The sequence below is a fragment of the Impatiens glandulifera genome, chromosome 5 (genome assembly GCF_907164915.1).
Source record: "Impatiens glandulifera chromosome 5, dImpGla2.1, whole genome shotgun sequence".
NCBI lineage: Eukaryota > Viridiplantae > Streptophyta > Magnoliopsida > Ericales > Balsaminaceae > Impatiens > Impatiens glandulifera.
In genome coordinates, this window is record NC_061866.1 from 4,080,060 (window position 1) to 4,104,653 (window position 24,594).

Sequence of the window (24,594 nt, forward strand, 5' to 3'; positions counted from 1 at the left end):
TTCATAGACAAAAAAAAGTCACAAATTGGTTAGTGTTAGGTATGTTGATGATTCATTTTGTGTGATTGAGTCCGATTCTACAAGTTATAGGGTTTGGAGAATGATTTTTTGTCATGTTTAAAGTTTAAGCTTGTCTTAAACTCAACACTAATAAATATATTAATTAAGGTTGTGATTATGGATAATTGTGTGAACAAAAAACTAGGAGAACATGTTGATGACGATCTTGGGTTTCAAGAAACTATTGATTCTTTTAAATCTGCCTACCTTGGACTATTATATAGGGATTTTAGTAGTAAGAGTATGAAACATCTTCATTCATTATAAGAAAGAATGGTGACAATTTGAAAAACTCACCTAGTCATGCTAAAATATGGAAACAAATCATGTGAAAATTAGTCTCCTCAAAACCATTCTCATTGGAATCATTATTTCGATTCTATATGACCATTTCCAATACTCGATCATTGTAATTCTATTTTAAATTTTTTAGAAATAAACTGAAATTAATTTAAATTTCAATATCAATTCCAATTATAGAAATTAAAAGGTAGACTTAATTAGAATATTTAACATTTGAGTTTAATCTTGATTGTTGACTATGTCACGATTTAATAAATAATAAGCCTAATGACTATCTACTAATTAATTGGTTGACACAAAATTAAGAGATTAATTATAATGTTATGTAGGAAAATTGGGTGGATTAATGATGGGAGACATGTTCTTAATAAACACATGACTCAAATCCAACTAGGAACCAGCTAATTAATTATTTGAATCTAATGAGCTAACTACGTGTTTTAATCCTAGCTTATCATCTTTGAATTTAAAATTAATTGAGTTTTAATTAATTACTCACATAATTATTTTTTCTAGGTTTTTGGCAGCTGGATATATATAGTAAAAATATATTCTAGTTCGGCCTTTCCGGGTTTGTACATATATTACCGATCCAGGAAGTTAGTTTGTTTTTGACCTCTTCTTTTTTCTTTTCTTTTTATATTTAACTTGCTATATTTTTTTGAAAATATATAATAATTTTGTATTATAATTAATAAAAAACAATACAGTCTACCTAGATGGTTAGATTCTATGATAATATTTATGGTCAAACTTCTTCTTTTTGATTTGGTTGGAAAAAATTCTTAAAATTTTAAATAATATATGTCAGTGTATCCTACTTATTTAAAATACAATTTTTTTTAATTTACAAAATAAATTAAATAAGCATAACTTATAATTAATTTAAAACATTTTAAGTAAAAATTAAAATTATAATATTTTATTCTCTTATAAACCATTCTTATCACTTGAATTATCTTTGTAAGGTAGTTTACTATGATTTTATCGTTTTTTTAATTTTTTTAGTTATAATATGTTTTGTTTTAGTCCTTAATTTCTCAAGTCTTATAATGTAAGTTTACTTTCCTTTATATAATGATTAAACATTTTTTTATATATATTTCCGAATGCATTAATTATTTTAAAAATAAATTGTTCTCAGTCCAAATATATGTATAGATGGACTTTTTTTGTTTGAGAAACAAATTATTTCATAATTATACTTTAAAATCATATCTAGTTACTAAAAATTAACAAACACATCCAATTACATTTAAATTATTCAAACACATTCAAACATTAAATTAACACGAAATAATAAAAAATAGAACTTAATTTTGTATGTACACGTTTATTTTACCATGTAGATTAACTTATTAATATTCAACTTAGCAACTTCTATGTTATGTCACTCCTTCCTCTATTATATATGTATATGTACAAAGCTTAATTTATTTAGATTTGATAATTATATATCATGATTTTTTATTTATAAAATTTTTTGTACTATATTATTTATGTTTTTAATTAGTTGATTATTATAATATTTTGTATTTATATTTAAATTATATAAAAATAAAATAAAATATTTTAATATTTTGATTAATAAATTAAATAATTTAGTAATTGAAAAAATATATAATAAGATGATTAGAATTTAAATAAAAAAACTCGTAAAAACACCACATCAATCTAGCTCTTATATGTATCGTAATTTGATAACCTAAAGTATTGAGAAATTTTAGAAATTTAATTTTGAAAATGGTAAAAACAAAACAAAAAATAAAATTTATTTGAAAATAAATCATTATTAAAATATAAATTATAATATAATCTAAAATAACATTTTTTTTTATCTTTATCTTATTTTACTTAAAATATTTCCTCTAAATTTTATAAATTTTTATAAAAAATATAAATAAAATTAATCTATATGTATTGTTTTGGATGAAATGTGATTAAAGAGCCTACTCCCAACATAGTAAACTTCATCTCAACCCAAACTCTATTTTTTTTTTTTTTTTTTTTGAAAAAATGACTTATCGTCATTTATTACAAATTCCCAAAAACGGAAAAATAAAATTACGAGTTTAAGAGATCATTTTAGACAGACCTAAATGATTTTGAAGTCGTATCATTCTGAATAAAAACAAAAACGTAACTGGATTATCTGATTACAATGTTTTCGTTTCTAATGATTTTAGTAAACGATAAATTTCAATTCGTGCTAATATTCCAATTCTGCTCCGTATTTGAAATTTTTCTCCTCGTTCCCGCAATTGTGCTACAATTCGAGACTATATCTCAACCCAAACTCAAATTAGTATAATAAAAATATTATTTTTGGGTTATGTTTGAATTGAGGTTGAGAATGTGATATTTTGATTAAGTTATATTTTTTATAATAAAAAATCATAATACACGTGCTAATACTAAAATATGTTCATATTCTTTTTATATTCAAACATAAATTTGCTATAATTTTTAATTTTTAAAATATTCACACTTAAAAATGTTAAATTTTATTTAATTTTACACTCCAAACATAAACATGTTTAAATGTATATTTTGATTCAAACTTAAACATATTTAATTTGTCTAAAATTATAAATTAAAATATAATTATATATATATATATATATATATATATATATATATATATATATATATATATATATACTAAAATATAATTAACGTCAGAATGGAATTTTGTACATGTTTGTTTTCAGTTCTCCTAGGTAGCTGAAATTAAAATTCAAGAGACTTAAATATTGACATTTATGAAAAACAAAGACATAAATATGTTTTTATAACTAGGAATGGAAGCGTTTTAAATTTAAGCTAGAGTTATCACGGTACAAATATCATGTTAGCTTTCCTTTGTTAAAAAAAAAATAGAAAAAGAAGACTTTTTAAAAATTGAAAGAGAAAAAGAAGGCATACTTCTTAAAAATTGGAATAGTATTATCCATGGGCGATGGCAGGATTTGAAACCTACCCGGGCTAATTTTTTATTAAAAAAATATATCCGGGCTAGTTTTATAGTTTGTTGTCACCAATGTCTTTTAGCGACCGTAAATAACCAATAGTGACAGTAATTTACCGCCGTTATTGATAAAATACATACATACTGTTTAAGGCTACCCGGGCTACCGCCCGACGGAGCCCGGGCCGGGGGCCGGGGGCTTGTACTTGATTCTGCCCCTGATCCATATATAATAGTCAAAGAATGTATTAAAAAAATTCAAAATTTCAAATCAATTTAACCTACATAGAAGCATTTAATATATATATATATATATATATATATATATATATATATATATATATATATGTTTTATTATAACACATTTACACAGAAACATTTCCATATTATTTATATTCAAACACAAACATGCTATAATTTAATTTTTACACTTAAACACATGCATGTTTAAATATATTTTAATACACTTAAACATATTTAATCTATTTTATGTATTAAATATATTTTAATTAACACTTAAACATGTTTAATATATTTTATTTCACACTTAGACATATTTAATATATTTTAATGTATTAAGTGTTTTTTACACTTAAACACATGCATTTTTAAATATATTTTAATTCACGCTTAAACATATTTAAGCTATTTTATTGTATAAAACAAATTCAAAATCATTGAAAATCAATATTAATGTTTCACAGTGCTTTAGAGGTATGGAACTCCATAATGGTGTCTAGTGTCAATTATTAAGTCTCTTAAGTCCAAGAATATCCAAGATCTCATGTTGATGATTTGAGCTCTTTAAAAAATCTCACTTGGAGCATTAATTGAGTTTTTGTTTTTTTGGAATTTGATGAATTTTATTTGTTTGTTAACTTGATTAATTAATTACATCTATTTGTCATAGTTGTATTAAATTTTATTTGAATAATTTGAAAAAAAAATCATTTCTTCGTGATCAATGCTACTCTTACCTACCATTGATTAATTGGAAAGACTTGTCCTCGTCATTTAAACCTTTCAACTTGTTACTTGTTAATGGTTTTTAACATTAAAAACATGTTTGATCTTGAGATTTTTTTTTATTTTTTTTTTTCAAAACTCCATATTTTCACTTCTATTATTTCATTTATCTCACCATTCATTCAATCTATCCATTCAAATACCAAAATACTTTCCCCCCTCATCCTTTTATCTCATCTATTTAAAAAATAAAATAACCATCCTTTTTTTTATCTCATCTATTTAAAAAATAAATAGTTATTAAACTCTAAAATCTAGTTTAAAAAATATTAAACATAACAATGATTTTATCCTAAACCCATATAAAACCCAAAAATCAAACATGCTTAGTGTTAATTTAATCTTTATTCTCTCCATGGCCAGTTCTTCTTTATGCAACTAGGATAATAATCAACTAGATATAATTTTGCTCTCCGCTTCTTCTTTTGGTTAATTAGTTATATATATGATCAAAATTTTGACATTTAAAAAAAGAAAAAAAAAATAGTTGAAATATATATATTTTTTGTGATATGAGAGGAAAAAAGAGTCTAATTTCATTTTAAAAAATGGAATAGTTTTCAATTTATAGTGTCCATATATAATAACTTAGTCAAGAAATCAATTGAGATATGAGAGGAAAATAAAGCTTATTAATGGAAAATTGAGACAATGTTGAAGCCGAGTAATTGACTGTCTTGGTCTTCTGACAAGGTTCAAATTCAAAGCAGGATACATGATTGACTTTGATAAGAGAACAAAGAAAACCATGTTGAAATTTGGAATTTTGTTTTTCTATAAAAGAATATTTTTTCATTTAGAAGAAGTCAAATGATATAGAAAACCTTTAGAGAAATTGTTCAATGAATCAAAGTCATATTTTTAGGGCTAGATTCAGTTCACATTCAAATATCTCATATCTCATATCTCATAGTATTTAGTTTTATAGAATCGCTAACGTAGAGTGTGTTTGATTTACTTAATTACTCGAATTTATCTTTTTTATTTGTTTCAAATTATTCAGTTTATTCAGTAAACGCTCAAAGTATGTTTGATTTAATTTATGCGCGTTAAATTTATTATAAAACTATTGTACCATTACGCAATCGTGACTTGTTCACACTTATTATAAACTAAATGAAACTAACCATAATATTAAAGAAAATGTTCTCTAATTTACACCAAGGAAGAGAGTGACAGAACAATAAAATCTACTGTAGCTAGATATATACATTACAAGATTTGTGGTCCTTGCCTATATTTCTGTGTTTTTCTTTGAATGCTCACTTAACGTGTTTGTAAGAATTTAAAGTTCATTGACTGTTTACAAATAAAAATTCCATGAAAGAGACCCATTTTGATAAATAATTAAGTTGTAAAGGCAAGCTACCAAAATGTATATTATATTTATCATATTTATAAATTAATTTGAAACCAATATAATTAAAGTCAAGCTAAAAATGTGTAATGAATCAAAAATAAATAATTAAAAAAAGTATTATTTAAGGAATTAAATTACATATTCGATTAATACTAAAAGATATCATAATTTAAATAGGCATAATGACAGAAAATATTGGTCATCATGTTGAGATACCCTAATCAACTTTTTATGAATGAATTAAGATATACAATGTTAGTGGGATATAAATATAATGTATATATAAAGATTTAGATTTTGAACTTGTTTGAGATAAAATGAATAAGATAGTTTTAATATGCGAGATAACCGACCACAAAACTTATGATAAAGTCAATTTTTAATATAACTTATTAAATGGGGAAAAAGTTCATTCTTTTAAAATGATTCAATTCCTATCTAAAGTTGAATTTGGGGTACAATTTAAAATTTTATTTGGATTGAAAATATTTAAGAATGATCAATTATTTGTAAAATGATCCATATAAAATGAGAAAAATGGTTTAAGTACACCAACTTTCGTGAACATATTAACCGCCCAACTCGCTAAATCTTCTTAAACAACCCTAGTCGTCGAACAAAAAAGATATGATACGTCTAATATATTATTGACTTTAACTCAAAACGTTTTCAAAGTTATGACCCGCTCCAACTCGAAATACTTTCCGATATAATGAATTATTTTAATATAATATAAAAATATAAATTGATCAAATAAATAAATATATATATATATATATATATATATATATATATATATATTCCATCTAAATAAACACTTATTAAGGTTACTTTTAGCCTGTACTCAAAATTTGGTTGGGGATCAAAATATAATAATGTTAGGTTAAACAAATTACTGATTTTCAAATATTAAAGTATGTAAATTTTATAAATTTTGTTTTTAATTAGTATTTATAACATTTAAAAAGTGTTGAATGTTAAAATTTTATTATATATATATTATTTTAAATATGAAAAGAAATATTTTTATGAATAAATTTTTTGAAATTTCTATTGTTTCTAAGATGTTGTTAACTTATATATTAGTTAATAACCTCAAATATATTTATTCAATTTAAATAATTTATTTTTTAGTTATTATTTATGTTATATTTTTAATTAAAATAATTTATTTCAAAAAATTATTATAATTATTAGTACTATTTGAATTTTATGTTAATAAGATTTTTTTTTAAAAATTGTTATTATGTTGATGTATTTATTTTTTCAATTAATTATTTTAAAGATACTCTATATACTATCCAATGTATGTGATTTTTTATATTTTTGTTATATATGTTTGTATTATAAAACAAATACAATGTCATTTTAATTTATCCAATATAAAATTGAAGGTAAAGTCTTAATGAAGTAATCAATTAATATAATACAACCGAATTTAATTTTTTCTAAATTGACAAATTCACTCCAAACCATTTTTTTCAAAGAGGGGAAAAGAACATCTTATCAATAATACCTAAAGATCTCTAGTAATGAAACAATGTTTTGATCATCTAAAACAATTGTACGTGTAGGTTTTATTGCATATATCTTTCCTCCATACAAATCTCTTTAAAAAATAATGTGTTGAAGGACAACTATTTTCTATGAGAGTTGAGACATCACTTGGCACCTCCCGATCTCAAAGATATGACATGTTCTGGTTTCCCAGAGTATTATATATATATATTTCCGCAGTCGAGGAAACAACGACAATGTCTCCTTCATTTTTCATAGGGTACCTCACGGTTTCAAGGTTACGTTTTCATTTCTGAGGGTAACATTCACAAATGCACATAATGGAGGCTGAAGTGAGATCGAGGATGCTTCTTCCTTTTTTCTTCGTCACACTCCCCTCGGCATCCATGTTTGACTGTTAAAATAATGTCTTATAAGATCAATATTTAATTGGTTAAGCAATTAAAATGTCTTATTTTGAAGCTAGCTAGCTTACATGATTTGTTTCATATTGCAATTACGGACCCAGTGAACTACTCTTCATTAATTGGCTATATGTGTTTCATCAATGCATATTATAATATATGAACTTCTTTCTGTTGACAGTTCATACATTGAAATAATTGCATGTTTTGACTTTTCATATATGTATATATAATTAATTTGCAATGTCTTAATTTTTTTTTTTTTTTCATTTTTAGGAAAATTAGAAATTTCATGTTGTGGACAAAGTCTGCATTTGTATTTAACAAGGAACAACCAACAAGCTTATTGGTGTAGGGTAATGTCACCATGTCATTAAATAACTATTTGAACAATATATATAGTAATATAGACAATAATTCAATATCTAACCATCTATATAAAATAGATTGTTGAGATATAGAACAAGTTAATTAATTTACATTTAAGCAAAATAAATAAATTATAAAGTGCAACGATGAACTAAGAAAAAAAAAAGAAATTCATTATAAGATACTTGAAGACATCAATGATAGCCTTAGTGGATCGAATGAACCACAGAATATCTTAACTAGTGGTGGTAGATGCTTCTCAATTTTGAATGACAATCATAATATTCGAAATCTTTGAAGGAATGCAAGAGTTTCAAATGTCTCCCAAGGAAAATAAATGCCTAAATTCTCGGAAAACAAGTAATAGTGGATCATGGTAAGAAAATTGAAGTCTCAATTTTAAGAGAGTTTACTAGCGAGATTAGTAGCTCTGCCCGTTAAATTAAGAAAATCAAAATTGTTCTGTCAATACCATCTCAAATTCATTATGAAGAAAAATACAATTCCCAACATAAAAAATGTCTCCAACAGTTGCATCACTACAAATTGTAGCCTACAAGAACATAGAAAAGAAAACCTTACCACGCAATAAGAACATAGATGGTGAAATATGATCACATATCCAACTTGAAACTCGACAAATCCCTGAAGGAGGGTCAATGCAATTAATACTTTTCTATACCCAAAACCTAAGGGATCCATAACATGTTTTGTGATAAAGCCCGGCCAATCATGACAGTATTTATTGGTGATTCACTTGGCATAGATTCTCCTCATCAACTAATGAATATTTAGTACCATTTTGAAAAGAAAAGAAAAACTTACTAAAATTTATGATATCCATTATATATACAAAGCCCAAAACACACTACTTGGTGTTCTTAAACTGTTCCCCGCTTCATCCAAGGTTAATTATGGAGAGATAAAGTTTTCAGTACAAAGGGTTTATGAGTTAGCTTACTTAATGTGATTATGTTTTAGGTACATAAATTTCATAATATATATATATATATTTTTTTTGAAATGAAAGGAAAGTATTATTACATCTCAGTCTATGACCCCTGCTTAAACTCAAAACGTTTCCAGGTTAAATCGAATTCGTGACATTTTGGTCTCTTAAGTCGACTCTTACCAGTTACCTTGGTAGGTTACCATAATATATAGGTGAGAGTTGTTTCAAAAAATGGTCATTGTAATAATGCAATTCCAAAGAAAAAAAGAGCAAAAAATTTCTAAGATGAATTATATGAAAGCCTCCTCGATCAAGAGCACATGCTAAAATTCAACATAATCTTATCGTATTTAAAATTACTATTAGTATTCTAAATATATTGTGTATAGTTTATTGAAAGTAGAAAAGTGAAACCTTATTGCGAAATCCAACCCAAAGATGATTTTTGATCAAATCAACATTTTAATCTATTGCGCCATGATAATATCTATCAAATTAGGTTCACTATGAGGTATAAAATAAAAACAAAGTAGTTGAATTTCTTTTAGTTGTGGCTCTTCTCATATTTCATTTTCTGATGTTCTAAACTTTATTCTATATACATAAGGCTTACATACTTAGTTTTTTAATATTTATCTCCTACCAAAAAAACAAAACCCATAATTTTGATATGTTGTAAGCTATTTTCCAAAAAATTGGGAGTCAATATTTTTTTTCTTAAGTTTCTCTATTTTGAATTAAAAAAAAAAAATTCAAATTCAAAATTCATTATTAGTATGTATTGGCGGGTGAATGAATGGGTCTCCATTAGCTGGTCATGTTCAAAGTTGGGTATCGTCGACTTATTGTGAGTAATGTATTCTCCTTAATTAATGTCCAACTAATATAAATTTCTTCTTCTTTTTTTTAATAGTCAAATTTTGGTAAATTAATTTGTTTGATTAATGTGAAAAAAGAATTGAAAATGGTCTAAATTGAATATATTATTTATTTATTCAATAACTTAAAATAAATTCCATATTTATAATTGAAATAAGTGAAAAAGGCTTATATATAAAATTATTTCTATCAAGCTCCTATAACTTTTACTTTAAGAATAACTTTTGTTTAAGTATGAATTGAACTTGTCATATTTGATCTTTTAAAAATTGCTGTGTTATTTAAGTTATCTTGTTTTTTAAGTTGATAATATTAGTTAATATTTTATAAATAGTCTCCTCGTCATTTTAATTATTAAATTACTAATTTATTCAATTAAATATTATATATATATATATATATATATATATATATATATATGGGAAGAATGTTAATTTTATTTATAAAGTTGGAGGGAGGTGTCAAATTTATTTACAAAGTTGTAAAATTCTATTTATGTATACAAACTTGTCAAAATGTGTCAAAATTATTTGACATAACGGAATGTTTCAAACGAAGTTAATTTTTTATCCATGTGAATATTTATTTTATATTTTGTTTTAACTTATTTTTTCATTTCAAGTTATTGATCCATGTGGATATTTAATAATTTATTTTTCATCCAACAAATCTTTTAATAAAACCAACTAAAAAAACTTCAAATATCTTAACATCAAACAAGTTATTGAATTATGTTTAATTCATCAAAAACAAAATCTAAAAAATAAAGAAAAAGGAAATTGAGAGGACCTCCATTGATGACAATACAAAGACTCGAGACATTGATGACAAAAGATGGAAAAAGTCAGCTTCATGTGGTATCCCACAATTAATCATATTTATAATCATACTTATAATCTAGACAGAGAAGAGAACAACATAGTTGAATTGATTAATCTATTATATATAACAAATAAATATATTTGGAGTAAGAAATGTGGTAGTCATAAACATTGTCAACGGTTTAGCTACAGTTAAGCCTGATTTTTCCTTAATTTTTTAAAAAAATTCTTCTATAAATAATAACTTCTCATTTCCTCCATTTCTTCATCCGCTCTCTCTTAATTTCTTATAACCAGTAATCACAATTTTTTTTAAAATTATGACGGCTGCTGAAATTAAAGATGAATCGACATTAATTGGATCAGAGAATCAATTTCAGAAAGGAGTGAAAAGGTTATACGATAAAGGGATTTCAAAGCTTCCAACACAGTACATTTGGCCGGCGTTGGACCGACCAGACATGTCGAAAACTCAGTCCGATAATCTTCAACTTCCGGTGATTGATTTCGCTGAGCTTCAAGGTCCAAACAGGATTAGGGTTCTTGAATCTCTACAAAAGGCTTGTGAAACATATGGTTTCTTTCAGGTGGGTAATTGTGAATATGATCTTGATCGAGTTTATATGAAATGGGTTTGACTTAATTTTGTAAGAATTGAATGGACAGGTGGTGAATCATGGGATTCCGGTTGATGTTACAAGTACAATGATGGAGGCAAGTAAAAGGATGTTTGAATTGCCTTTTGAGGAGAGAGAAAAATATATGACGCCGGATATGGCGGCGCTTGTCCGGTACGGTACAAGTTTCATACAAACTATGGACGGAGTACTTTCATGGAGAGACTTTTTTAAGCTGACATGTAATCCACCGGTCTCTCAGGCGGTTCAAAATTGGCCATCTTCTCCCATTAATTTTAGGTGAGAGAAACTTTTATTTTATTTTATTGAAAGTGAAATTAAGCACATTTTTTATCCATTGACAAATTAAATTAGTACTATTTTTATAATTTAATCAAATAATTTATGGCCTTAGAATTTGATTGGTAGTGGATTTTTTTAAAAATAATATATGCATTATTAAAGAAAGAAGCATATATAATTGATGATGGAAAATCAGTGGTAATAAATTGAGTAACATTATTAATTAGAGAGGGATAGAGTGATGTTTGATTAGGTTGAAATTATCTAAAAAAAAAATAAAATCAAGATTTATTTTTGAGTCCAATATATTTTAGTTTTCAATATTTTAGATATTTTCAAATAACCCAAACTAATAAAAAAAAAAGTGATAATTTTTGTTAAATGTGATTAAAATATTTTTTAGTGACAATGCACATATAAGTTTTCAATTATTTGTTTGGTTGCTTATGTTTTTTCAACTAAATTCTTATTCATAAATCTTTTTGTTTTGGTGTTCTAATTACCAGAGAATTGGCAGTTCCATATGTGAATCAAACAAGAAATTTGTTCTTCAAGCTTGTGGAAGCCATATGGGAAAGTCTCGGATTATCGAATACCAACTTAGGAGATGATACAAGTAAAACCGACGAAGAAGGGAGAGAAATTTACGAAGATTTAAAAGACGGCAGCCAAATAATCATGATGAATTGTTTCCCACCATGCCCGGAGCCCCATTTAACCTTAGGAATGCCACCTCATTCGGATTACGGATTTCTAACTCTCCTTCTCCAAGACCAAGTCAAGGGCCTACAATTACAGTTGGGAGGAAAATGGGTGACCGTTGAACCAATACCTAATTCATTTTTAGTCAATGTTGGAGATCATCTTGAGGTAAAATAAATCATAAGACAACTTATAAATTGACATGAGATCATAGTAAAAATGACATTCTTTCTAATTTGGTGAATTTAATCTTTCTATAAACAGATCTTTAGCAATGGAAGATATAAGAGCGTGCTTCATAGAGTAATGGCCAACTCGACCAAGTCTCGCATCTCCATAGCGTCTTTGCATAGCGTTCCGTCAAGGACAGTGGTCAAGCCTGCAGGAAAACTAATCGATGATAGAAATCCAAAGCGTTATATGGACACAGATTTTGCGACATTTATTAAGTACATCACGTCAAATGAATTCAACAAGAAAAACTTCCTAGAGTCTAGAAAGCTAGTCAATTGAAGGGTCGATAAGAATATGTTGGTAATACATAGTTTCAAATAAAGAAATTGTCATTTACGGACAAATTGTAGACATGTAAAACAATTTTTGAATCAAAGTATAAGTATTTACATATATATTATATTTCTCTTTGTCTTTTCTAACATCCATATACATCTAGGTATACATAGTTAATTTTTAGAGAGTAGAGAATAAGAGGGCTATGACTTTTTTCCCTATGGGAGCCATTGGGAAACTCTCTTGACCAAAGGAGTGATGTATATGTTATATTTCACATCGAGGTCAACATCCTTGGGAAGAGATTTAAGTATGTAACTTTACATATTTATTCACTATTTCGTCAATTTTGCATATCATGGTTGAAAACAATCTAACAATAATATTAAATAAAAAGTAATAACAATAATTATATATCACATTTTCTCTTGTCCCGTTGATGAATTCTTCGCCGGTTTCTCTATTAACGAGAGAGATAGTAACACTCCTAGTTGCATCGATCCATTTATCCTCTCTCGAATCTCGCTCTTAAAATAAAGTGATGCATCATGATCATTGTCTTCACCAAGAGAATCAGTAGAGTCATGATATTCACCTAGATGTTGAACGAACATGAGTGTTCGTTTAAGATAATGCAAGCTAGAGTGTATGATTCTTAAATGTATGTTTCGTTAACCTATTTTCCCTTTTGAAAAAAGTTATTTTTATAGGTAATGAGATTAACTTCAAGTATCATGTTTAGTTCCTTAACCTTTGCCCCCCATTCATTTTTCACATTTCACTCGCATGTCCTCTTCTCCTTGGATTTAGAAACTCGTTTTTTTTAATTTATTTTCCATGATATTCGTCTTTTCAACTATGATATCAATTCTCCTACAAATTTACAAATTTTTCATCTCCTTATATCATTGTTGGAAAACAAAATAAATCTAAACATAGTGTTAGGAAGAGGGATATCTCTACATCATTCCAAGAAATTATCGGTGAAGGTGAAGGAGGACTAGAACTGCTATATGGTTGCCAATATTAATTTATCATATCCGATCATCATTGCTCAAAATTGCGCATTTAACACCTATTTGAAGTCACATATTGACAGACGCTTTACTCTAAAGTGCATCTTCTAGATCCATAGCTGCCCCTTCCCTCCTCTTTTACTTCAATATTGTCTTATTTTCAATCAGAAAAAATCACTTACTAATTAAATATTCATCCTATTTTCTTGGAAGAATGCACAAAACAAGTTGGAGATTTAATACTAGCTAACATGTTGATGAGTTCCACTTGTAAATTTAGTTTTCTGATTAATATATCATCACTTGATGTGCTTTTTATTTAAATTCATTTTCACCAGTTCATTTACATATAGGATATAGCAAATAGGGACCAATAATATCAAAGTGTGCTTACAGCTGTGATCTGAACACTACTAAATAACCTGGGATATAACAGGTGCTGCTATCAATAATACATTTAAAATTAGACCAAACTAAAAAATAAATACTCCACTTGTAATTAAGTTGTAATTGAAGAATAAATCTTAAGAAATAATAATTTCTTTGGTTCAATTATAGTTTGATTCCATGATAGCCCCTTCTTCCTTTTTCTATTCTTATTTTTAGTGATTATTAAATTTTGTTTTATAAAAAATGTTTGAGAAAAGGATCAAACAGAAACAAAAACAAAAACAAAAGCAAAAGCAAAGTTTGAAAGTTTATATCTAAACTGAACTAATTTACGTAATAAAAGAAAGTAAAAAGAAACTACGTGAAATTAAAACTAACATTAAATTTCACTAGTAAAAAAAGCCAATATATCCATCGATAAATAGACCGGTAATACCTTGATTATCCATCGGTATAGAGAAATACCGATTAAATTTAATCCGATCGTCACCGATCGCTAGAAACTCTCTCGGTATTACAAATGCAAGACATGTTGATTGGACTTTAACCAATCAGTATAAATTTAACATCGATTGGAATCTAACCAATCGGTATATATACCAAAACAAAATAATAAAAAAGACTTAACCGACAACGACGACGATAAGAAACCCTAACACATTTCTTCTCTCTCAAAGCTTATTGGTCATGGAATCGCAACCTCTGTCTGCTAATGTGATAAGGTTGGTGGGTAAGTCACAACATAGCTAACCTGAAACTCCAAACATGAAACAAGAGATTAAAGCTTTTATTTCCGATTATTATTCTTGCTTTCCCTCCGTGCACCTTTCTACCAAATTACTGACCTAACCTACAACAGTAGAGATATCTTTGTCTTTGTATCTTTCAACAAAGAGATCAATAATGTCCTTGAAAGCCTTCGGATCAAGAAGCAACGTTGTTATATCCTGGAACATAATTCATGCAAAGAGATACTCCGATTGTAGCTTCCATAATATAGAAATGTATAGAGGGATCAAGGATAAAGTAGAATAGACAGGACATAACATACCAAACATGGGGAAATCGGATATTACATGGGTCGCGGAAGCAATACGATCTATGCGGTCATCTTTGTGGTCAAGATCAGAAGTAAGAACCATGATTCTGTGTAAGCTTTACAAATTGTCTGATGCCTTCGACATGGATCACAAAGGGTTGAAGGTCGAACAAAACGGAGACCAAAAAGACTATTAATGGAAGCAGGGAGAGGGAAAAAAAATAGAAGAAATAAGGGTTTCAACAACTAATTAATTGAGAAATACCGATCGGTGGAAAAATTAATCGGTACTATGACAAATAAATGCGGCCAAATTGCCGCCTAGTTTTCGTGGAGATGTTTTAGGGCTATACCGATTGGTTTTTCCCCCAATCGATATTATTAATGGGATTTTACCAGGGTATAACACCAATCAATATTATTAGAATAATACCGATTGGTTTTAACCAATTGGTATTATTCTAATCATACCAATAATTACTAGTGTTTGTTAGTCTCTAAATTCCTCCTAATGGTTTAACATAAGATCTCAAGACATCACCGCTACTAGCATACCGACAACAAGATATGGATATTCCTAGTCTCTTTGAAGTCATGGATTCGAGCTCGTTAGATGACAAGTTCTGCTCGTGTGATTAATTGTTTATGTGTGTTTGCCAATTATATGTTTATCTAGCGGAGATTAGTCACATTCTATAAGGGAAGCGTAACCAACGTCCTCACAAAAAAGATCTCAAGACATGCAAATCATCATGACATGCTCTAAAGAGTAATAATAATCATCCGAATACTTCAACTAAAATTATAACGATGATATTTTTGAAGGAAATGTGTCATTTAAGCCAATTACGATTAGGGACCTATTATAATTGGGTTCTACGAGGTCACACACTAAGAGTTGACAAATTAAATTAGAGAAAATGATAATTGATTATTAATAAATATAACATATTCTCTACTTAAATATTATATATACATACCAAATCTTTTGATAACGATATGAAGTGAGATAACAAAAAGATGGGTAAGTAGGGGTGAGCATAATTTGAGTTTACCCAAATCCAACCCTAACCCAAACCCAAAATATTAATTTGAGTTAAGTTAATTTGGGTTGAGTTGAGTATGGGTTGGGTTTAATTTGGGTTGAGTTAGGGTTACCCAAATTATATAAATTTAATTTAATTCTCTATTATTAATCCAATATAAACTAATCATCTTCCAACTTCAAGCCGAACACGTTTTTGACATGTTTAACATGTTTTTCACACGTTTAACACGTTTTCACACATACAACACGTTTTTCATGCATCTAACACATTTTCGCGTTTAACACGTTTTTTGCACGTTTAACACGTTTTTAACATGTTAATACGTTTAACTTATTTTTAACATGTTCATACGTTTAACACATTTTCACAAGAATTACACATTTAACACGTTTTTGAAAAGTTTAATATATTTAACATATTTTTGATAAGTTTAACACGTTTTCACGTTTAACACGTTTTTGACAAATTTAACACGGTTTTGACGTTTTTCGCACGTTTAACATGTTTTTGATATTATAACACGTTTTTGATATGTTTAACACCTTTAACATGTTTTTTCACGTTTTTGGCATGTTTAATACAATTTTGACATGTTTAACACGTTTTTCACATTTTTTTGCATGTTTAACACGTTTTTGACATATTGAATACGTTTAACACGTTTTGGCTCATTTAACACATTTTAGCACATTTAATACGTTTTAGTATGTTCAACACGTTTTTCACATTTTTGACACATTTTTTTTTTACGTTTTTGGCATGTTTAACACGTTTTTGACATTTTAACATGTTTAACACGTTTTTGCACATCTCATATATGTTTGACATGTTTAACATGTTTTTTTTCATGTTTAACACATTTTGACAAGTTTTAACACGTTTTTGACACGTTTCACACGTTTTGGCTTGTTTAATACATTTTTCACGTTTTTTTACATGTTTAACATGTTTTTCATGTTTTTGGCACGTTTAACAAAGTTTCACGTTTTGGCACGTTAAACATATGAAAAACGTATTAAGCGTGTCGAAATTGTGAGAAATTTGTTAAACGTGTCAAAAATGAGTTAAACGTGTCGAAATATGCCAAAATGTGAAAAACATAGAAAACATATATAACATGTCAAAAATGTGTTAAACGTGTCAAAACGTGCCAAAAATATGTTAAATGTGTGAAAATGTGTTAAAAATGTTAAAAACGTGTTAAACGTGTCAAAAACGTTTAAAACATTAATAATTGTTAAATGTGTTAAACGTGCCAAAACATACGTGTTAAACATGTCAAAAACGTGTAAAACATGAAAAAAATGTTAAAAGTGTTAAACGTGCCAAAACGTGTCAAAAATGTAGTAAATATGTCTTCATCGTGAAAAACGTGTAAAAATTGTCAAATGTGTCAAAAACGTGTTAAACGTGCCAAAAACATGAAAAATGTGTTCAACGTGTCAAAAACGTGTTAAACGTGTTAAACGTATTAAAAACGTGTTAAATGTGCCAATAATGTGAAAGCATGTTAAATGTGTGAAATACGTATTAGACATGTGAAAAACATATTAAACGTGTCAAAAACGTGAGAAACATGTTAATCGTGTCAAAACATGCTAAAAACATGGATAACGTGTTAAACATGTTAGAAATATGTTAAACATGTCAAAAACGTGTTAAACGGATAAAAATGTGTTAAATAAGTCAAATACATATTATTAGAATCTAGATCGCCGATAGTGGACGGGTGTCCGCTAAAGGATAATCTTTGACAACACTCAACGGTTGGCGCTAATTCGGTAAGCTGTCACAAACCCTTGAACCGAGTTCAAGTGCGGAAGTGGTTTGTTTTAGATTGAAGCAACACACACTAGATGGATAGAGATGAAATATGGAGGATATCGGTTTGAAGGTTAGTGAGGCGGTTAGGATGATTTGAGTCGGTTAGGATATTAAGCCGACAGAAAATAGAACACAGGACACAGGTTTTTATAGATGTTCGGAGATAAAACTCCTACGTCACCCCTTCTTCTCAAACAATGAAAAAAATATTCACTAAGGAATACTCAAACACAATACACGATCGAGTCTTATTTACTGCTCGATAATCACTCTTACAACTCTCACAGGAATTGTAATACACTTCACAAATGCACACTTAAGCTTTGAATCTTTTAGAGAGATAAGGGCTTTTAATCACTTTGTAACTTCGTAACTTTTTCGCTCACAACTCTTCTATGTCGCACATGTGTGTGTTTCTAGTTCTTCAGCTTCTCCTTTTATAGGTGAAATGTTCCCACGGTCATATTTCTTCAACGGATACCTTCAGGACAATCTTTGAATCTGATTGGTTGAGCAGAGGATCAACATAGCATTAAATGCGTTTAAAGTTTCCAAGACATGAATCAGACCGACTTCATTTATCTTTGCTTGATTATAGCAACTGTCGGTTGGACAGTTGCCTGCACCTGGGAGGTTGCTCCCTTTTTTTGGGGAAAAACGACTTAGCGTCAATTTATTAAAAATTCTCAAAAACGGGAAAAAAAACCACGAGTTTAAGAGATCATTCTAGACAGGCCTAGAATGATTTTGAAGTCGTAACATTCTTGAATAAAAGCTAAAAACGTAAATGAATTATCTGTTTACAATGCTTTCAATTCTAGTGAGTTTAAAAAACGGTAAATTCCACTTCCTGTAGATATTCCAGTTCTACTACGTGCTTGGAATTCTTCTCCACGTTCCCGCGAGGGCGCTGCAATCCGATACAATATCTTTCCATAACTCGTCAATGCTCCTACGGGTTCTGTCATATACCCTTGCATTCCGTTCTTGCCAAATGTTATACACCACTACTCCAAAGCCGCACTTGAACACGCTTGTTGCAAATCTATTTCCCTTGGCTTTGAGTAGTTTTACTTCTTTGATTTCATTCCATTCGCTCGGGAAACTAATTAGCTCCAGGATTTTATAGAATCTGTCCCAAAGCTCCGAAGCAATACAATAGCTCCCGAATAGGTGATCTATGGTTTCTTCATTACCTATGCATAGAAGACAGCTCGCGTTCGGGATGCTCATATGCCAAAATGGTAACTTTTCTTCAGGCAATCTTCTGTAGCCTGCAGCATATCATCAGCCTTGTTTGAATATGGCAATGTCACGGTCTGATCCTTTGATGTAATCTTCTGCATATACTCAAAGTATTTGTTTGCACCAATTTGTACATTGTTCTCAATTTGATATCCTTGGCTTCTTTCTCTAAATAGTTTTCTCGTTGGATTTGGATTGTATTCTTCACTTGGTTATGTTTACAGGTTGTTCAGTTCAACCGGATAGATTCAGGTTTTAGATATGTCATTTGCTTCTTCTAGCCGGCTTGATTTCTTGACCGGTGTACAAATTGGTGCAAACAAATATTTTGAGTATATGCAGAAGATTACATCAAAGGATTAGACTGTAACATTACCATATTCATACAAGTCTGATGATATGTTGTAGGCTATAGAAGATTGTATGAAGAAAAGTTACCATTTTGGTATAAGTCAAAGGAGCAACCTCCTAGGTGCAGGCAACTGTCCAACCGACAATTGCTATAATCAAGCAAAGACAAATGAAGCCGGCCTGATTCATGTCTTGGAAACCTTAAACGCATTTAATGCCATGCTGATCCTCTGCTCAACCAATCAGATTCAAGGATTTCCCTGAAGGTATCCGTTGAAAAAATGTGACCGTTGGTACATTTCACCTATAAAAGGAGAAGTTGTAGAACAAGAAGATGACACGAGATAAATACGTTACAGAAGAGATGTGTGAAAAACAAGTGATCAAAAGCCCTTATCTCTCTAAAAGATTCAAAGCTTAAGTGTGCATTTGTGAAGTGTATTACAATTCCTGTGAGAGTTGCAAGAGTGATTATCGAGCAGTAAATAAGACTCGATCGTGTATTGTGTTTGAGTATTCCTTAGTGAATATCCTTCTCGTTATTTGAGAAGAAGGGGTGACGTAAGAGTTTTATCTCCAAACATCCATAAAAACCTGTGTCCTATGTTCTATTTTCTGTCGGCTTAATATCCTAACCGACTCATATCATCATAACTGCCTCACTAACCTTCAAACCGATATCCTCCATATTTCCATCTCTATCCATCCTGTGTGTGTGTTGCTTCAATCTGAAACAAACCACTTCTACACTTGAACTCGGTTCAAGGGTTTGTGACAGCTTGTGTAGTATTGAAACCGGTGTTAATTCTTAATCGAATTAGCGCCAACCGTTGAATGTTGTCAAAGATTATCCTTTAGCCGGACCCCGGTCCACTATCGACGATCTAGATCCTAACACATATTGAATGAAAAAAATAAAAAATTATATGGGTTACCCAACCCATATTAGTAAATAATATTGGTTGGGTTATTGGTTGGGTAAATATAATTTCGGTTGAATATGGGTTGGGTAATACGGGTTGGGTTTACCCGTTTGCTCACCCCTATCATTGGTAAAAAATTGACTTTTACCGACAGATATTACCGAAGGTTTTATAAAACTCTTCTAAATGATCCCGAGAGGAAGAAAACTTTCGTTAATAAAAATAGATTCCGAGACGGGTGTAAAACCTTTGGTTTTACTAATTAGTACTGAAAGTTCTATAAAGAACTTTCGGTTTTGACCTTCCCAAAAAACTAAAATAATTATAAGTGTTGGAAGTGGGTTAATTGCGAAGATTATTCAAAAAACTTTCCGTTTTACCTTCCCTGAAATTTTTAATTGCGAAGGTTTTCCAATAAACCCTCGGTTTTGACTCATCCCAAAAAAATGAAAAAATATTCTAAGTTTCAGAATGATTAATTGCGAAGGTTATTCAAAAAACCTTCGGGTTTTACATTTCCTGAAATTGTTAATTGCGAATATTTTTCCAATAAACCTCCGGTTTTGACTCATCCCAAAAAATTGAAAAAAAATCAATTTTCTTGATGCTTATTTCCGAAGGTTTATTGGAAAACCTTCGTTTTAATGAGGGTCAAAACCGAAAGTTATACAAAGAACTTTCGCTAATGACCTTTATAAATACTAAACAGATTAATTATGTGTAATCTGTTTCGTTCGACTGATGACATATTTGGTGTGTTTTGTTTTTAGAATTATGAATTATTATCTTTTGGTTTATTAATATGGTTTATGAATTTTGTTTCCTTTATTAATTGGTTATTTCAGAAAATTATAGAACATGTTTGATTTATAATTTTGTCCAAAATATGGTAATTGAGAAAGTTTATTGAAAAACTCTCGCTTTTGACCTAGGGTATTTGCGAAAGTTTTATTGAAAACTTTTGCTTTTGACCCTTCCCCCAAAAAATTGGAAATTTTTCTAAGTGTCGGTGAGGAGTATTTGCGAAAGTTTTTTTGAAAACTTTCTCTTTTGACACTTCCCAAAAAAAATGGAAATTTTTCTAAGTGTCGGTGAGAGGTATTTGCTAAAGTTTTCAATAAAACTTTCGCTTTTCACCCTTCCCCAAAAAATTGGAAATTTTTCTAAGTGTTGGGAAGGGGTATTTGTGAAAGTTTTATTGAAAATTTTCGCTTTTGATTATTCCCCAAAAATTTAGAAATTTTTCTAAGTGATGGGAAAGGTATTTGCGAAAGTTTTCAATAAAACTTTCGCTTTTGACCCTTCCCCCAAAAAATTGGAAATTTTTCTAAGTGTTGGGAAGGGGTATTTGTAAAAGTTTTAATAAAACTTTTGCTTTTGACCCTTTCCCCCAAAAATTGGAAATTTTTCTAAGTGTTGAGAAGGAGTATTTGCGAAAATTTTATTGAAAACTTTCGCTTTTGACCTTTCCCCAAAAAATTGGAAATTATTTTATGTGTTGGAAAGGGGTATTTTCAAAAAATTTCAATAAAACTTTCGTTTTTGACCCTTTCCCAAAAAAATTAGAAATTTTTCTAAGTGTTGGGAAGGTGTATTTGCGAAAGTTTTATTGAAAACTTTCGCTTTTGACTATTCCCCCCAAAAATTGGAAAATTTTCTCTAAGTGTTGGGAATGGGTATTTGCGAAAGTTTTCAATAAAACTTTCGCTTTTGACCCTTCCTAAAAAACATTCTGTTTAAGGTCAGGACCGAGAGTTTTATGTATAACTTTCGGAAATAACCATCAAAACCGAAAGTTATACCATTAACTTTCGGTTTTACCAATTCATAATTTGTTAAATTAATTGGTTTTGACCTACGAATCTAGACTCCTAACTAATCTAATAAAGTGTGTGTTGTTTTTTAAAAATTGAGATTGTGTTTAATGTTAAAATGTTTATGATTGTGTTTGATTATATAAAGAAGTGTATATGTATGTTTGTGTTTGATGATCATATGAATGTGTAAAAAGTTTGATTATATGGATTGTGTAATGTTTTAAGATTATCAAATGTGTTAAATTAATGTTGTTCAAAGTCATTAGAAAGTGAAAAACCAATTAATTTAACAATTTGTGAAGTGGTAATTCCGAAAGTTAATGATATAACTTTCGGAAATAACCATCAAAACCGAAAGTTATACCATTAACTTTCAGAATTACCACTTCATAATTTGTTAAATAAATTGGTTTTTTACTTTCCAATCTAAACTCCTAACTAATATAATCAAGTGTGTGTTGTATTTTAAAAATTAAGATTGTGTTTAATATTAAAATGTTTTTGATTAATGTGTTTGATTATATAAAGAAGTGTATATATGTATATATGTTTGTGTTTGATGATCATTCATGTGTAAAGTTTGATCACATGAATTTGTAATGTTTTAAGGATATCAAATGTGTTAAATTAATGTTGTTCGAGGTTATTAGAGAGTGAAAAACTAATTTTTTTTAACTATTTATGAAGTGATAATTCCGAAAGTTATTGGTATAACTTTCGGAAATAATCATCAAAATCGAGAGATATACACAAATCTCTCGGTTTTATCTATTTAAAATTAATTGTACATCTGTCAAAACCGAGAGATTTAGACACATCTCTCGGAATTGAAAATGATCAAAATCGAAAGACGAAGCTTCTAACTCGACGACGACGCCGGCCAACTCTCCCTCGATTGAAGACGACGCCGCCCACGCCGATTGAAGACGACGACGCCTCCCAAGCCGATTGAAGACGACGAAACTGATTGAAGATCCAGATCGATCGCCGCTGCGCCTCAGCCTCCTCTTGCAGCAGTCAACTCGTTGTCTTTCCGTCGCTCCTCTACCTACAACCGCCTCCAAGGTTAGTTTACATTAATTTAGGGTTTATAGGTTAGAATTATAATAATTCTTTTTAGGTTATAATTTTGTTGAATTATATGAATATATTTAGATTTATGTTAGATTATTTATGTTTATGTTTGATTTAGGTTAATTTAATGAATATTTGGTTATTTTGATTAATGTTAGATTATGTTAGGTTGATGAATGTTAGATTAATGTTATGTTGATTAATGTTAGATTATGTTTTTTTTTATCAATGTTAGATTAGGTTTGTGAATGAATTGATTATTATTGATTTAGGTTAGATTCATGTATTGAATGAATTGATTATTATTGATTTAGGTTAGATTAATGTATTGAATAAATTGATTATTATTGATTTAGGTTAGATTCATGTATTGAATGAATTGATTGTTGAAATATCCTTGAAACATGAGGAGGATATTGATGGATTACGTTTATTATTGTTTTGATTATGTTGATTTTTGGTTGGATAATGATAGATTAAGTTTATTATTGTTTTGATTATGTATATGTTTAGGTTGATTTTTTTGTGATTGATGTTTGATTAATGTTAATAGTGGTTTATATTGAGTTAGATTTATGTTATCGTTTGATTAGATTTATGGATATTAGGTTTTGAATAGGTTATATTGGTTAGAATTATGTAAGAGAAATGTTAGCCTAATTAATTTAGATGAAGTTAAAGTAAATAATTATGCGGGTTGTTTTCCATCTTATTAGAAAGATGGAAGTACCCGATAAAAGTTGGATGACCTTACGTCGAGATCATCTAGATTATGAGGATGGTGTTGACAAATTCCTCGAGTTTGTTGTTAGGAGTACATCCCGACAAATAGTGAAATGTCCTTGCGTGAAATGTTTGAACACGCCGTTTATGGAAATAGACGATGCGAAGACTCACCTCATCATTTGTAGAATAAATGTTCATTATGAGTACTTGTATTGTCATGGAGAAAAGAAACGTATTACTCATGTGGTTAATGATGATGTCGATGACGATGCCGATGACTTGGATGATGATGATGATGATGATCAGTATGAGGATGTCGTGCAGGAATTCAACGATCCGAGAACGAAG

The 24,594-nt window shown here is 28.9% G+C and overlaps 1 protein-coding gene across 1 annotated transcript; it reads left to right on the forward strand.

Annotated features, from left to right (window-relative positions):
• Nucleotides 1–10,948: 10,948 nt before the first annotated feature.
• LOC124940291 (probable 2-oxoglutarate-dependent dioxygenase SLC1) lies at nucleotides 10,949–12,911 on the forward strand. The gene is made up of 4 exons (XM_047480800.1): nucleotides 10,949–11,247; nucleotides 11,327–11,577; nucleotides 12,087–12,450; nucleotides 12,547–12,911. Exons 1-4 carry the CDS (start codon nucleotides 10,981–10,983, stop codon nucleotides 12,793–12,795), a joined length of 1,131 nt encoding a protein of 376 aa, XP_047336756.1. The 5' UTR covers nucleotides 10,949–10,980; the 3' UTR covers nucleotides 12,796–12,911.
• The last annotated feature ends 11,683 nt before the right edge of the window (nucleotides 12,912–24,594 follow it).

Excerpts from the sequence above, each read along its gene's own strand:
- LOC124940291 (XM_047480800.1), top strand. The coding sequence starts at position 10,981 with ATGACGGCTGCTGAAATTAAAGATGAATCGACATTAATTGGATCAGAG. Across the intron at positions 11,248-11,326 it reads AAACATATGGTTTCTTTCAG|GTGGTGAATCATGGGATTCC; the intron begins GTGGGTAATTGT and ends TTGAATGGACAG. Across the intron at positions 12,451-12,546 it reads ATGTTGGAGATCATCTTGAG|ATCTTTAGCAATGGAAGATA; the intron begins GTAAAATAAATC and ends TTCTATAAACAG.